Below are 16,833 nucleotides of genomic sequence, written 5' to 3'. Positions count from 1 at the left end.
AACGTGGCTTCAGCTCCGTTTCAGTAAGTTGCTGCGTTTATGAAAATGCGATGAACAAAGTATTTGATTTTACTTGAAAGGAAGGCTCTGCGGTGGGGGGGGTCACACCGGGGGGAGGTCGCACCCGGGTCCGAAGACACTGGGGGTCTGACGCCACTGCCCACCCACGGGGTGCACAGGATGGCTCTTCTTCCAGCGCCGGCCCCGCGGACAGCAGCGCGTTCTCAGGAGAGACCTGTAGTTTTTGTGAACAAAGCCCATACGATTTATAATTTAAGTTTTACTTTATTAGGGAAATATAATTTAAAAATGTTAAAGCACAGATAGGAAATATCTTTCATAGAAGAATGCCATGAAAGGTGAGATAATCCAAGTCAGTGGCATTAGAAATGATGTCACGGAGTCACATATACACGCGCACGTGCCTCCCACAGTGAAAACTACCTCCAAAGGGCGCGTGGAGGCAGACGCGGGGTTCTGGGGGCCGCCACGCCTCGCTTGGCCTCTCGTTGTGGGATGGAAGAAAGCAACGCATAACTTTACAAAAAGAGTTTTGTAAATGAAAGATGATTCTTTCTCCTTAAATATCCTTCCCCAGTTGTAGAAAACAGAACATGATTCATCAAATCCCACCCATCTGGGTTTCCAGGGTTCAGCACGGTCCTCAGACCTGTTTTCTCAGCGGCCGTTAGGTTTCAGCAAACTGTGCTGTTTCTGATTCCTTTGGAGAAAAGAGACATGAAGGACGTCAGATGGTCTGGACGAAGACCCGGACACACGCGGAACCTTTGTTCCTCAAGCGAATGATCGATATTCCTGAAGCAGCTTCCATGTCTGGCTCTGAAATCACTGCTCAGCACCCGCCGAGCCGTCCCAGGATTCTGGTCACTCGGTGCAGGTACGCCGCAGAGATGCGCCATCTGGGCTCCCCAACAAAATGAGGCCGATCAATGCTCTGGTTTCCCAGTGTGTGCGTGAGTTCTGTCTACACTACCCTGCAGTCTACAAGCATCGCATCTAAAAAAACAACACACATATCTCGCTTACAGAAGACGTCCGTGCTGAAGGGTGGCAGCCCTCATCTGAGTTTTCGGGAACGCACGTGACCACAGACCGCCCCACGTCATCACCATGAAAAGGACTGAAATCAAAATATGGCTCAGAGACAGGAAGTGAACACGTGTTGCTGGAAACATGGTGCTGGCGGACCTCTCGGTGCTGGAGACGTGGTGCTGGCGGACCTCTCGGTGCTGGTTTGCCACGACCTTCGGCGGCAGCGAGTCTGGGAGGCGTGGTGAGGGGAAGTGAGGCAGGTCGACGCCGGGACACTTGGGAAACCAGCGTTCCTTGTTATGAGTGGCTCCCTGAAGAGGCACCGGGATGAGAATGAGTGGGTGGGCTTCGCCTGTAAGGTGACCTCCTGGCCCTCGCCCTGCGCTGGATTGACTTCTGGTTCCATGGCACCCAGGGCCTCTGTAAGAACTTGCGGGTCATGACGGCATCGTCTAGACTGAGGACGGCCTCCTCTCTGCTCTATGATGGCCCGTGTGAGACTGTCCAGAACCCCAGAAGCTCCCGTCCCCGGCTCTCCTCTGACGATCTCTCACGTGGGTTTCAGAGACCTGTAGTGACTGGACAGCTCATCCCTCACGAGGCAAAGTGACACAAGGGTCTCCTGGCCCCGAGGGCAGCTCATCCCTCACGGGGACCATGAAAACAGAACGCCCAAAGCCTCCCAAACTGAACCCCCAACACTAGAAATATGTTCCTGTGCCTTCGACAAAGACTGAGTTAGCCCAGATATTTGAAGATGAAACAGTCTTTGAAGAAGCAATGTTTAGACCCCAGGACTCCTACGCATCAGGATCCACCATTCCTGCGTTGTTCAACGTCACTTTTCAACACAAATTGCCCGTGGCGTTCTCACGCACTTTACTGGGAAGGACAGGCGCCCCGACGGGTGTCCAGGGACTAAAATGATTTGCATTTTCCTGGATCTGTCTCCTGGGGGGAGGGAAGCAGAAGCTACAATGAGCGATTGGGATTTCCTCAAAATAAAAAGCTTCTGCGCCGTGAAGGAAACAGTCAATAAAACTAAAGGCAACTTGCAGAATGGGAGACGACATTCGCAAATGACGTGTCCAATAAGGGGTTAGTTCCCAAATGTACAAAGAACTTGTACAACTTACACCCAAACCCCCAAATAATCCAGTTGAAAATGGGCAGAAGACAAGAACAGACATTTCTCGAAAAAAGACAAGCGGCCGACACACGAGCAGGTGCTCCACATTGTTGATCATCAGGGAAATGAAATGAAATCAAACCACGGAGAGCTCCCCCCTCGCACTGTCAGAGCCGCTAAAATCACCCAGACAGGAAACAGCAGGTGTTGGCGAGCACGCGGAGAACGGGGAGCCCTTGCGCACTGCCGGTGGGAACGGAGGCTGGTGCGGCCACTCTGGGGAGCAGCACGGAGGGTCCTCAGGAAGTTAAGCAGAGCTGCCCTACGGCCCAGCAATCGCACTCCTGGGTGTTCACCCCCCAAAATACAGAAGCACTAATTTGACGGGATATGTGCACCTGATGTTCGTAGTAACAATGTCCATGATAGCCAGACTCTGGGAGCTGCCCAAGTGTCCACAGACGTGTGTGTGTGTGTGTGTGTGTGTGTCTGGGCGCGTGCACGGCAGAACAGTACTCTGACACAAATGGAATCTTGCCGTTTGCAGCGACATGGATGCAGCTCGAGGGGATTCCGCGGAGTGAAATCCGTCGGTCAGAGAAAGACAAATACTGTGCGATCTCACTCATGTGGGGAAGCCGGACACAAGATAAATGAGCAAAGGAAAGAGAGAAACCCAGAAGCAGACTCGAAACCACACAGAGCGCATGGATGGGGACCAGAGCCAGGGCCGGGTTCCGGGGGCGGGGAGCAGGGGTGGGGACGCGGGTGCGCGGACACCGATGGGCGGACTTGCTGGTCTCATCTGCACGCCGCAGCTGCCGCAGCTGTCCTGGAGCTTAGAGATGCGACTGGCCGTGCGCCACGGAAGCAGCAGGTCCACGGCTGCCAGGTGGCTTCCACGGAGAAGCTGGCATGTAGGCCCTCCCCCTCCTTCCTCGTCCTAGTTCGTGTGTCCCGGTTCTAGACACATCGATCTGAGAAAAATCCGGATGCCTTGATTGTAGTTTTGCCCCTGCGTCACCTGTGCTGACACAGGAGGAATGATCTAAGAAGAAGTTCAAGTATCAGACGCCCTGGTCTTCAGAGAAGGATCTAGGAGCGATCAGCTGTGCTGGCACCGCTGTGGTAGCGTGCCGCAGAGGTGGCGGTTACCACCCGAGTTAACGGTCCTGCGTCTGCCATGTTCCCTTAGACGACGGCCATCAGCTGCTGTCTGGGAAGGCCGCGAGGAAGCTTCCGGGGGAAGCCTCTGGATTAACGCTCGTGCTGTGGACACCCGTGCGGGGTCAGAGCCGGGCCAGAGGAGCCCGTGCTCTCCTGGTGGAAACCTGACTCAGCTTGGCTGTGCCCGCCGTGGGGCCTCGCCAGAGCGCCTCTGGATAAGCTCCTCGCTGGCTTCGGTGTGTCCGGACCCAGCCTCCTGGCTCCGGCTAACTCTCCTGGATGGGTTCTCACTCAGCTCCAATGCCATCCCGTAAACTTGTGGCACAGAACGTGTGCGACGGGAAGCGGGTAGAAGTAAAACTCACCTCACGAAAGCTGGTTCCATTTCATCCAAAGTGAGAATAAAAAGAACGTGCAGGTGCCTGTAGATTTCAAAGTCCCGTTCACTTGGCGCTTCCGCTGACACGGGTACAGATATTAGAGTCACTTTAGAACGACGTTGTTCGCTGCAGGGTTATTGTAAGACAACTGAGTGAGGCGCCCCGGGGCTCCGTCGGTGGAGCGTCCGACTCCTGAGTCAGCCAGGCCTGGGTCTCAGGGTCCTAGATCCATGGGGTTTTGATTTTCAAAACTTAGCGAACACATTAATACTTTTCTTTTGATCTGAGGCAATTGGAGATTTCTTTTCATCCAAATTGCTGGCATTGAATAAAAAAGTCAAAGAAGAAAAAAAAGGAAGAAGAACCATAAAATGCCGGGAGGCATGGGAACTGCTGTGAGATTTCTGGAATCAAAGTGATCACGGATCTGTGACAGAACAGCCGCCCCTGGGATTGCCAGGACCCAGGAAAGCATCGTCATCACAGAAGGCTCCGGATGCCGCCAGACAAGCCTCCACCTCAGGGTGTGTTTCGGTCACTGTACGTCAGTGGTCAGGCTGCTGCTACTTTCCTAAACGGAACAGGTATTTCCACTGAAGAAGTCTATGTAGGATACACGTGTGTGTGTGTGTGTGTGTGTGCGCGCGTGAGTATCTCTGTGTGCATCTGTGCATGTATACATGTGTGCATGTGTGCACTGGTGTGTTCGTGTACACATGTGTGCACATGTGTGTGTCTGCACATGTGTCCCTCCTGTGTGCGCATGTGTGCCTGGTCACCTCACACACACATCTCCACAAACATGTGTGCACACGTACATGTGGCTGTGCATGTGTGCATATCTGTGTGCATGTGTGCATGGTCACATCACACAATATATTTTTGCCTACATGTATTCACACGTGCACGTGGCTGTATGCATGTGTGTATCAGTGTGCGCGTGTGCATTTAGGTGCATGCACACATGGGTTTCTGTGTAGGTGTGTCTTACACACACGTGCACCATGCATGTACACAATGCACGTGTCTGTGTCTGTGTGCACATGTGTCAGCGTGTGCCCACATGTAGCTGGGTGCACATGTATGTGTCTGCGTGTGCCCATGGCCGTGTGTCTGTGTGTGCATGTCTGTGTGTATGTGACTCTCTTTTGTCCCGTCTACAGGCTGGGTCCTGGCCGGTGCCACCCGCCCTGTGTAAGCCGCACTTCTTTTTCACTGTGTCTGTGCTCGTCTCACAGAAACCTACACAAATCACGTTTTTACTCCCTTCCAGTGTTCTAGTAGGTCTGATGTTAGAAATGTCCTTCCTCATGGACTAAAGTCGACGGGACGACAGGTAGCGTCATCGCCTTCCCATTCAAGCCGTGGTCAGAAACGCACCAGCGCTTTCTGGAACGTCGCGTGAACCGTGTCTTCCCCGTGCTTCAGCAACGCCTGCATTCTCCGCGTGCTCGTGCGCCCGCAGCACTGGGGGCCTGTCGGCACCGCCTCGCGCCGTGTGTCCTGGGACGCTGCACTCAGACCCGATGGAGGGGCTTGGTGACAGTTTGCGGGGGTCCGTTTCGATGCCTGGACGCTCGTGGTTATGTCCCCGCACCGATGGTTGTGGTTGGTTGTTTCCTGCATGGATGTTGCGAGAGTTCGCAGGGTGTCTAATGGGCCGCCCCGGTTATGGACTGAAGCTTTCCCTGTTACGATTTGTTCCTGTCTCTCTGCACTTAAACTGATCATAGTCATTTAGAAGGGAAACTCGGTTCCTTTCCTCAGGCGCTCGGCCTTGCTGTCCTTGTGGCCTGGCGGCGGAGGGTGGAGGGGCCCCCCGCCCGTTCCTCTGGCTTTTATCACAGCACAACCCCCTGTATTAGGGAGGGAGAAATTTAGAGAAATTTAGGCAAAGAGCTTTGCAGCACAGAGTCCTTGCTTTTTCTCAGAGTCTGGCGTTCAAAATTACGGGTGGATAAAATATTACAACCTTTGAAACCGTGTCCGCCTTCGCTGGGTGCCAGGACAAATAAAAGCACGTCACTCACAGGACCAGCGCTTCTGCGGCCACCGCCCCGGGACAGCCTCCTTTGTCTGGCAGCCGCTCGCGGCTCGTCTGGCCCCCCACTCTGAGGCCAGCCCTGTCTGCGCTGGGCCCGCGCTGGGCCGCGAGCACGCAGCGGTGGGGCCCGTCTGCACCCCGGCACACGGCACCGACTCCGAGTCAGGACCCTGTGGTGGCCGCTCCCGCCCGAGTCACCACCCAGGAAAACACCCCGTCTCGCCTCTCACCTCGCTGTGCTTGGTACGAGGATTTCAGTAACGAGGGACATCTGCCTTAGCCGAGCGGGCACACGTCAGCCGTGTAAGGGTTTAAAGTGATGTTGAGGACACGGGGGAGGGTCCACGCCCAGGATCACTAAGCGGCACAGCACCTAGGGCGAGCTCTTGCCAAAAGGGTCGATCTGGCGTGGAGTGTTCTGACCGCAATGTACCAATCACGAACTAAGGAGAAGGGAAGGGAGATGTTCTCATTCCGGTACCATCCCTGTTGTTCTCGTGAATTCCAGTGGAATTGCTCTGGTGGCCGCTGACCCCTCTCCGGGGTAAAGACCCTGATTCAGAATATCCAGAGTCAGGGGCACAAGCAGGTGGTGTGGGCAAACGGAGCCTGCATTTCCGAAGGACAGCTGACACAGGCCCCACAGTTCTGTGCCGCAGGATGCCTCCGGCGACCTCCTAGCCAGCGGCATGCTGGACCAACACGGGGAATTCAATCTCCCGTGAGAGGTGCGAGTCGCCCGCCCCGGTCTGAGCCGATCCGCAGTTAAGTGCAGAGTCTTCTAGGGAAGGCGTCCAAGCCAGGAACAAGGTCTGTGAGTTGCCTGGAAAATGTATGCTCTTTTCCCATGTCCCACAATAGCCCAAATATTAGACATGATTTGTAATTCTGTCTGTGCCCTGGTGAGAGCTTGCAAGCTGGAAGTCATATCGCTTTTCGTTTTAGACAGTCAAACCACAGGTTATACTTAAAAAACGAGGACAGCCGTCCAGCAAAGCAATGATTTGTCCTCAGCTAAAACACAGACTGCACTAAAACCACATGTTGCTGAGCCCGGGCTGGCCAGGCCGGACTGTAGATGGACGTGAGCGCGGAGCCTGGATGAAAGGCTGTTTTCTGCAGCGTGTGTGCCCGTAACTCACGGTACAGCCTGCAGCCCACGTCCCCCTGAAGACCAGGACGGGTGTGTGGAGTGGCAGAGTCTATATTCAGCCCCTGGACGCCGCGGGAGCTGTGGCTACAACCGGAGCCCTGCAGCGGCTGCCCAGAGGGCAGGCACGCTGTCCGAGCCAGCAGTCTCCGGTACCAGGCAATCAAAAGTCACCATCTAAAGATCTTGGCCAGTGGACACGTTTGAAGAAGTAGATCTTGGAGTCCAGACGGCCTTTAAGATCTAGACAACTTGTTATTTAAATCTGGAAACACTTGAGAAAAATGGGGAAAGCCATTCTTCTTGAGTCTGAAAACTCAGACGAGCGTCATCATACGGCGGCCTGAGGAGCAGCAACGTGAGCTGGCGCGGGTGTCCTGGTGCGGGTGTCCTGGGGCTCGTGGACGACACACGGGGGTGTGCTGCTGCCCCTGCCCTACTGGGGGCTCTGGGGGTCCACGCCTCTGCACCCGTCACAGACGTCCGGCACGAGCAGCGGGAGCTCCGGTCCCTCCTGGTCCCGGAGGTCATGTGCGGGCCGTGGCAGGCTGTGGGGACAGCGGGGGGACTCACTCCCGAGCCAGCGTGCCCTTGCAATGCACGCATCTCCGTGTTTGGTTTGAGGGTCTGTCTCCAAACTCCTGGTGTCCGCACAGAGATGATACACGCCAGTGTGTTCAGACTCTTCCTTTTTTGTGAGCTTCTTGGGTCCCGGAAGGTGGTTCCCTGAGGAGCTGGAGGAACGTAGAAACTTTCATTGAAATATGTTATGGTCATGTTAGTACAAATGCCTGAAAATATGGGACGCAGTGGAGGGAGTCACTAAAGATGTGTGACTTTTTATCTGACTTATTGTCAGACTTTCCATGCGTCGTTGGGGGTGGGGAAGGGCCTCAGTATGGCTTGGAGACCTTGGGACAGCATGACGGACACAAGGACCGCTGTGGTTTCCTGGCCAAGGTGGTCTCCAGACCTCGCGGTGGAGGGCCAGGGCCTTGGGTCTGATCTTAGAGGGGCTTCTGGACCTGGCCGTGGAGTGTGTCCTGGAGCTGGTGAGCTCACAGCCCCGCTGGGACCCACAGACGGCCGTCTGCCGCTGGCCCCACGGGGGGACGTCTTCACCTTCGAGGAAGCAAACTCCTTGCAGCCGGAGAAGCAGAGGGGCCGTCTCTGAGCCTCAGGTCTGCTCGCTGAGTGCGGAGAGCACCCCACTTCCCACCACACAGGCCTGGGTCCTTCCATGGGGGACCCTCCGCCCGCCTCCACCCACGGCGGGAGACTCCGCGCCTGCCCCTCCGGGGTGTGTAAGGGACGCCTGTGCTCTGCTCCTTCCGCAGACGTGTCCAGGTGCGTGGCCGAGAGGAAGTACACCCAGGAGCAGGCCCGCAAGGAGCTGCAGCAGGTGTTCATCCCGGAGTGTGACGAGGACGGCGCCTACAGCCAGGTGACCTGCTCTCCGCAGCGTCTGCAGCCGGCGGGCGGCGGGCCGTGAGAGGAGGGCGGGGGCTCCCGTGGCAGAGGTCGCTGCCCCGGTCGGGAGTGAGTGAAGGACAGGGCTGACTTCCACGGCCAGTTGTGCGAGTGAAGTCACTCACGCCTTTCCAGGGGGCAGGGGTCTCTGTTGGGGCCTTGCTGTCCATCTGGGTCACTCTGTCCTGCCCCCCAGCCCCCTTGAGGGGCATCGGCGCCTGGGCACCAAGCTCTTCGCTGAGGATCTAGTCCCAGAAGGATCCTGAGTTCTGAGAGTAGAGAGTAGACCCCCCCCCCGGAAGGATGCTGGGGAGACCTCGGGGGGCAGGGCCGGGGAGACCCCAGGGTGGGAGAGAGGCAGGGGTGACAGGGAGACCCTGGGGTGGGCAAGAGGGAGGCTGAGGAGATGGGGGAGGGGTAGTGCGCGGGATGCCCCGGAGACCCTGGGGAGCCAGGGGGACGCTGGCGAGACCTGGGGTCAGAGAGTGGGGGCAGGAGAGATGCTCGGGAGACCCCGGGGTGGGGGCAGAGCAGGAGCGGTGCCACGGACCGAGGTGGGGAGGGCGCTGTCCCTTCCCCTGGCGTCCACCGCGGTGCCGCGGGGAGAGGCTGAGCGTGTCCCTGGACACCCCGGGGCCCAGCTCCCCGTGGAGACAGGAGCGGCGGCTGCAGCTCAGGCGGGCAGGCGTCCTGGACGTGGCCGCGCCGCTGCGGGGTTGCGGGATGCGGTTCTGCCCTGCCCTTCGCCGGGTGTGCGGACGTGGTGACAGGAGATGCGCGCGGCCAGAGCTGACCGCTGTCCCGTCCGCCCGCAGGTGCAGTGTCACAGCTACACCGGATACTGCTGGTGCGTCACGCCCAACGGGAGGCCTGTCAGCGGCACGGCCGTGGCCCACAAGACGCCCAGGTGCCCGGGTAGGTCTGCGAGCGCACCCCGCGCCGGCCACTGACCACCGCCGAGTTCTTTGGGTGTGGCCAGATCTGCGCGTGGTTCCCAGGGGACCCCGTGGGGTGGTTGTGGGAGTCACGGGTCAGCGACGAAGCCGCCAACAGGGAGAGCTGTTCAAGACGGCTCTGCCGCGGGCGTCTGCTCTGGCTCCGGTAGGTTCTTTGATTCAGGATGCGGGGTTCTTCAGGAACGGCCACAGGGACTGTAGTCAGCAGTGGAAACTGCCACATGTTTCTTTTGGGGAAAAAAGAAAAATGTTCTGGTTTTATATGTAGATGTTTGCAAAGAAAAAGGGGCTCATTCTTTATTAAGTCAAAGGCTTAATACGGCCAGGAGTGTAACCTACGAGATAATCCATTTTTCTTTAGTATTTTACCAAAAATGGTATAAATGGGCCTGGTCGTTTTCACTGGAGAGAGTGTGACAGCGTGAGTTGTGATTGATCGGCCTGGGGGAGCGATCTGACCGTCTCTGAAGGGACTCGTGATCTCTGCATCCGGTTCCCAGATCGGACTTGAGTCCACGGTCGAAGCAGCCGTAGTGAAAACGAAGCACTACGCGTGTTCCCGAGTTTTCACATAAAACATCGAAGTGTTTGCCTTTAGGATGTACTTTTAGACTCACTTTTTTTTTTAAAGATTTTATTTATTTATTTGACAGACAGAGATCACAAGTAGGCAGAGAGGCAGAGAGAGAGGAGGAAGCAGGCTCCCCGCGGAGCAGAGAGCCCGATGCGGGACTCAATCCCAGGACCCTGAGATCATGACCTGAGCTGAAGGCAGCAGCTTAACCCACTGAGCCACCCAGGTGCCCTAGACTCACTTTTTAAAAGTGAGACATCTTATAATGAGGAATTCTGTTCATGATTCAGATGTTTACACGGGGAGCCAGGGCGCAGGCCAGAACTCACGACGGCTGCAGGATGACGACGTCTGTAGTTAACAGGAACATGAACCTCGTATTTCCAGTCACTGGTCAGCACTTAAAAGCCACGGGTGTGCATCATGTGGAATTAAAAAAGATTTATTTTTTAAAACTCCCTGGTTGTCCAAGAGCTAAAAATTGCTGACAAATATTCTTCGTGAGCTAACGCTTGCCCCTAATAATCCCTCTACGACCTCACGGAGCAAAGGAAAGGAAGCGCGACACGACCGCCACCGCGTGCCACCCTCCGCGCCTCTCCTTCTGGGCGACGCCGTCGCACAGGTTTCTTTCCAGGCGTGCGACTCCATGAGGCACCGAGCTTATTTTGTGAAGGAGAAAACTGGGGGGATGTCCAATTCTGTGACTTTGGTGATACTGTTAGAAATTAGCTTGTGTCTGAAAGGTCTGTATTGGGAAGCCATGTGTACAAACTCGGCCGAACCTCTCACATTCGGTTCTGGAATCAAGCCGCTACAGGACCCGCTAACACATCCTTTTCCCGACCAGGTACCAGCAGTCATGATCAGACTATATAGAGATGCTGTGTTTTCGTGGTGGCTGTGTGGATTTTTTTGGCCCATGTGTTGGGTTTGGGGAAACAGTGTGCTCGAGAGTCCGGCGTTTCTCGCGTGGGGCCTGCGCCCGGCTCGGTGGGTCGGTCGGGCTAGCGGCGACGGCGGGGCGCGCGGCTCTCAGACTCCCTGTCTCCGCGTGAGCGTCTATTCTCACTGCTGGGCCGGGGCGGGGCTTGCGTGGGCTGCGTCCCCTCACACCCGCGGACCCTGCGGCGCCCTCTGTAACTTCCGAGGCGCCCTGGGAGACGTCTGCCGACCCCACGCTGTGTCGTGCTTTTGTTCTGCAGGAGTGCGGGTGTGGGAAAGCAGGTGTCCGTGCTTGGAAACTGCAGGGTTTGGGGAATTGCGGTGAGAGTCTGAGGCCAGGTAGGGGTTCGGGACGGTCGTGCTCACACCCACACACGTGACGTGTGCGGAGACTCACAATGTTCGGTCACACGCGCACACGCGGTGCCACACACACGACACAGACACGTGTATGATCTCCTTGTGACAGACGTGGGCATAAGGCACTGTGACTTCTCCCCAGATGCTGACAGAGCCTCACGGGTAATGCAGCAAAGCGGGGGGTAGGACGTCCCTGCTGGGGTCCTTGTGTGGGCACCACTGCAGGGGAGCGCAGTTTCCATCTGCGACCAGCCAGGGACCCGTTCTCCGGGGACATCGTCCTCTCCTTCCTGGTAGACGGGCGCGCGCCTCTACTGCTGGTGCCCAGGATCCACTCGCTGTGAACCGTGGCCATGGTTTCACCCAGTTTATTAAAATCGCGTCAGGCTCCCTGTTCAACAGCTGTCTTTCGTCCTGGAGTTCACACCAGCTTTACCCGATAAACACCCGCCATGAAATTGTGACAAGAGAGTTAAACTGTAGCCATCAACGGAAGCCGTCATTCAGGACGGGCACCTGTGTCTATGGCGAACCTGTGCCAGTGCACGGTGAGGAAGGCTTGGGGAGGGAGCAGACGTGCTCATGTTACTGAGGTGTCAGAACAGGGAGAGGACCTCCTGCCCCCAAGTCCTCCACCAGCTCGCTTCTCCCAGAAGACCCTTTAAAAAGGGGAACAGTCCTTCATTCCATAATTATATAATCTTAAGCCATTAATGCAAAAGACCAAAATTCCTATTAATTGATAAGGAGAATGAGATGAGACACTTGAGCAGAAAAATGGTCAAAAGTCCTGAAGAGACACAGCGTTTTATAAAGGAGGAAACCCTGATGACCCGCGAACATAGGAGGAAGTGTGTAGGCTCACTAGTACCAGAGAAATGCCAATTAACATTGCCATGAGAGTCCCCTCCACACCCCTGCCCCCTCCCAATTAACAGCAAAGAAAAAGGGATCTGTGATGTGTTGATAGGGACATGGGTGCACCGACCCTCCCCCACTGCACCAGCAGAACCCGCTGGCCTCCAACATGGGGTAATGGGGTGTGGTGTGGCTCCAGGGACGCTCACTCTGGTTTGCAGCCAGAGACACGCGCAGAGCATCCAGACCCCCGTTTGTGGCAACAACCAGATCTGGGGAACAGATGGACGGCCACAGTGTCCAACTGGATGGACCATGTGTTTGGGTCAGCTTGCTCGGTCCCACGGTGCCAATGTGGTCCTAAGTGGAAGTGCCACAGAACACATGAGTCCACTTAAAATTCAAAACACAAATCAAACTCAACTCCTGCACTTAGAGAAACATCCCCAGGCAGAAAGCCACAAAGGCATGAGGAAGGGCTTGTGGTAGGATCAGATGGCCGTTCCAGGGGCAGAGGATTTTGACCGGAGAGGGGGGACGTGTTGACTCTGCGTGCCCGGGAAGTGCTTCTCTGGATCTTCGACGACAGATTGTCAGGCTGTGCAGGCATGTCGGTGGCAGGAGGGCAGAAGTCCACAGCTTTAAAGAGAAAAAGTGAAAACTGCAGAGGTCATTGGAAGAAATAGCACAGGGACTTGAACCCTCAACCTCAGGGTTTGGGTGGGTGGGGGGGGAACTGAGGCCACACCGGGGCTGGAGGGAGGGATGAGTGAGAGACGCAGAAGGGACGGGTTGCGGATGCCCGGCTGCCGTCCTCGACGGTCTGCAGAAGCGGAGGCGGCGGCTCGGTGGCCGTGTCCGTGCAGCGGCTGCTGCTGGTGTCTGAGGGGACCCACCAGGCGTCGGGCATCACGGCTGCCCGGACGGAAGTGGTATTACCTTCTAGTTCCTTCTAGTTTACAGGTGGGGACTCCACCCAAGGCCTCTTTGCTTGGGACAGAGCTACGACTTAAAACTCTTAGCTTTTGTCTCCATAGCCCACATTTTCAGCCAAATCCAAAAATGCAAATTCACGAGCCATGAACTTACTTGGAAAATGCGTAACTCCAGGCGTGAGACCTGGAGACGAGTAGGTGGAGGTTTTGTCCAGGCCCCGGCAAGGCACTTGGAGGACAGGTGCTGCGCCTGCCCCCACTCTGCCCATCGGCTCCCCACTGCTTCTGGAAACCCGCCACGGGCTTTATCCGCATGAACCCAGGACGGGCCCCCAGGGTCAGCGCTCTGCTCCGATTTCCATAGCTAGTGAGTCTCGCGCCGTGTCCTTCCAGCCGCGGCCACGGACTCAGTGGTGCTCAAGTGAGGAGAGGCAGAGGCTTCGGTGGAGCGGCGGGTTTGGGGTGGCAGATCCTGGCCCACGACACCCCGTGGACACGCGCTTCCTGACGACTGAACCACTGAGCGTGGCGACCCCCTAACGAGTCCTAAGATGCTGCGTTAGTCGACCAGAGTGTACGTGACACGTTCGCCTGGAAAGTCACGGAGGGCATCCAACGTGACCCGCCCCCCCTAAGGAATCCACTCGTCGTGCGCTGCTGATTCGTTTGTGGCTGAGCCCCTGCCAGGCAAGGCGTGCACGGTCTGTTCAGGGCACTGCAGACACGTGTGTCCCGGGGGGCGAGGTCGGCTTGCTGCGTGAGGGTGGACAGGCGACCACCGTTCTGGGGGGGACGCGCTGCCGCACGGGGCACGGGGGTCTGGTACTTGTTCTCAGCCGGGGCTCCTCGCTTCCCCGCTGCCTGCGGGTCCTGAGGCCGGTGCAGAAGGTGAGCGCGAGGCTGGTGGGAGCTCCCAGCCTTCCAGGGGAGAGCGTGCGGGGGTCAGGCCGCACATCGCCTTGAGAAGCATTCAGGTCCGAAATGCTGCTGTTTGAGCCGCCGCCAGCTGCGTCCCAGACTTTGCCCTGCCGCGTTTCTTGCTCATGGTTTGGAGATTTCTTTGCTTATCAAGCCCTGTGGATTTAATCCCTGGGTCAGGAGATGGCTTTACGCTCAGGGTCTTCTGCATGGGGGATGCTCAGGGGATGAAGGAAATGACAGGAACGCCCCGAGCCATTCCCGCACCCCCTGTGCTGCTGGGGACCCCGAGCCGGTCCCGCACCCCCTGTGCTGCTGGGGCCTGAGCCATTCCCGCACCCCCTGTGCTGCTGGGGCCTGAGCCGGTCCCGCACCCCCTGTGCTGCTGGGGGGCCGGGTCGACATGCCTCCATCTGGACGTCGCTGATTCATATTTATTCTGCAAGAACTTTTTCTTCTTTTCTTCTTCTGAAGACTTGAAGACTGACGTTACCGGAGGCAGAGTAGAACTCAGAAACAAAGGACTCTTCTCCAAGGGAGGGTTTTTGTAGCTTGTGCCTCCGCTATTACTTGGGAATCGCTCCAGGCTCTCCCCTCCCTTCTGCAACTGTGCACCGTGGCCAAGAGCTTATTCCTGGCACAGGTACAAAGCAGCGTGAGACACGTGAGCTGAACCTGCCCGCAAGAACTCTCCGTGTCACGACATCCCCGGAACCTTTGTGTGTGGCTCAGCTGGGAGTTTGTGTCCGACGTCCGCTGTAGGTCTGGGGCCACAGAGCAGGAGAGGGGAGACATCCGCATCCGTGGCTGAGGCCTGCCTGGGAGCGCCCATCCCCCCCCCCAAACCAGAGTCGGCGGTGGGGAGAGTTGTCCCGAGCAGGCTGGGGGTCCTGTCCAACCCGACATCCCCACTCCCCGAGTCCCCGTGCCTTCGTGGGGCAGGACAGAAAGCCGGCTCTCGGCCCCACGCATTTCCCGGCCCGTTCTATCATGCCCGGTGTCATCTCTCGTTGGGGTCAGTTATTGGAGGCATCGCTTGTCTGCCGAGAGGGATGAGCACATCAGTGGCCCTTTCCTGATCACTCATCTGAGTGATTTCCCTGCTGGGTTTGGGAAGGTCCAGGCATGCAGGAGAGCGGCCTTGGGGTTAGGTCGGAGGCCTCTCAGTACACTGCCCGTATGTGTCCTGCACCTCCCCAGTGCCTGTAGCTTTGGCCTCCCCCTGACGGGGGCACTTCACATTTCTATGAAAATCCTAATCATTTCTGAAAATGTTCCCTTGGAAAAGAGAAGCTAACTTTTTTTTTCATTTTTCACTCATGAATTTCCCTGGTGCTCAGTGACCAACCTGCACAGCTGAGGAATCTGAAAGAAACTTCTGGAACAACTGGATTTCCAAATCCTGACGTCAACAGCACAGCCGCATCTGGCTTCTCGAGTCTCTGGAGTATTTCTTTGTACAAATGCTTGAAATGCAAATTCAGGGTTGCTTTGTGTGAAGCAGAAAGGTTACTGATCAGAAGGAGCCCCCCTTTTCTCTCAAAATGGCTTTTTTTTCACCTTAATAATTCTCTTCCTGAAAAGTGAGAGTAAAGGAAGGCATTCCGGCGCATACAGGCAAGGGAGCAAGAACAGGAAGCTTTAGGTCTGAGGACAGAGCCTGTGGGTCGTTGGGGCGAGACCCAGAGTGGGGTTCCTGTGGCTGCCGGGAGGCAGTGCAGACGTCACTCACTGCGATGGGCTCTGGAGAGAAATGCAAGTCACCCGGCACCGCTGTGACCGTCAGCGAGGTATCCGGGAAACTCATTTCACAACCCTGATGAGACGAAACAGTGATCTGATCGAGCCAATACAGCGCTTGTTAAACTTCTGATACACTTTCCAGACTGTGGAACTGTTTTTAGAGGGAGACAGAGAGAGGCCGCGCGTGCACACACACACACACACACACACACACGCATACGCATACGCACACACGAGTGCGCACACACGCACACACGCACACGAGAGTCGGCGGGGCAGAAAGGCAGAGGGAGATGCCCAGAGCAGGGCCTGACACAGGGCTCCATTTCACAGCCCTGAGATCATGACCTGAGCTGAATCAAGAGTCAGACACTCCACCAGCGGAGCCCTCTAGGCGCCCCTCCCAGCGATTCCTGTAAAGCCAGGATTTGTCAGACACTCAAGAGAAATCTGTGGCCGTTAAGGTCATGACTGCTCAGCTAGTGTGAGGTGTTACTTGCTGCTGTCAGCGTCTGTGTGTGATGGGTGTATGATATGTAGCCTTATGTACAGGGAAGATTGGGGGTTCGCCAGAGCTGCTCCTGCACCATCTACTGATACCCTGGAAGCATCACAGTCCTGGAAGCAAGACCAGTCCTCTGGTCTTGAACCAGAGGAGCCACTTCCCTGAGGGCCAGCTGCTGTGTCACCCTAGGGAAACCAATGGGGCCAGCTGGACACGGGCACGAGTCTCAGGGAGTGAAAGAATAGAGCCACATCATTCCTGGTTCGGATCCCGTGGGGGAGGGCAGGGGCCCACCATGTTGGACACAGTCATGGAATGATTCACGGAAGGTCATGATGTTCTCTGGACTGGGCGTTTCTAAGCTTTGACACTGGTATTCACGGGGTTGGGTGTCGTGAGGCCCCCAGGAGGTCACCAGGCAGGAGCTGGGCTGTAGTGATTGGTTAAAAATTGGATGCAGGTGGGCACCTGGGTGGCTCAGTGGGGTAAAGCCTCTGCCTTCGGCTCACGTCATGATCTCAGGGTCCTGGGATCGAGCCCCACATCAGGCTCTCTGCTCGGTGGGGAGCCTGCTTCCTTCCTCTCTCTCTGTCTGCCTCTCTGCCTACTTGTGATCTCTGTCTGTCAAATAAATAATAAATAAAAT

General features: G+C 56.5%; 1 protein-coding gene across 3 annotated transcripts in view; it reads left to right on the top strand.

The window, feature by feature from the left end:
• Window positions 1–16,833, top strand: part of SMOC2 (SPARC related modular calcium binding 2) — a 141,546-nt gene that overhangs the window by 42,370 nt on the left and 82,343 nt on the right. For all 3 annotated transcript variants that reach the window (XM_059176495.1, XM_059176494.1, XM_059176493.1), the window contains exons 3-4: window positions 8,261–8,367; window positions 9,209–9,308. In XM_059176495.1, coding sequence (XP_059032478.1) covers window positions 8,261–8,367; window positions 9,209–9,308 — 207 coding nt within the window. The remainder of the gene's footprint in view (window positions 1–8,260; window positions 8,368–9,208; window positions 9,309–16,833) is intronic.

The sequence above is a fragment of the Mustela lutreola genome, chromosome 6, assembly GCF_030435805.1.
Source record: "Mustela lutreola isolate mMusLut2 chromosome 6, mMusLut2.pri, whole genome shotgun sequence".
In the NCBI taxonomy this organism is placed as follows: Eukaryota; Metazoa; Chordata; class Mammalia; order Carnivora; family Mustelidae; genus Mustela; species Mustela lutreola.
Note: the sequence above shows the minus strand (reverse complement) of the source record. Positions and strands in the feature narration are given on the sequence as shown.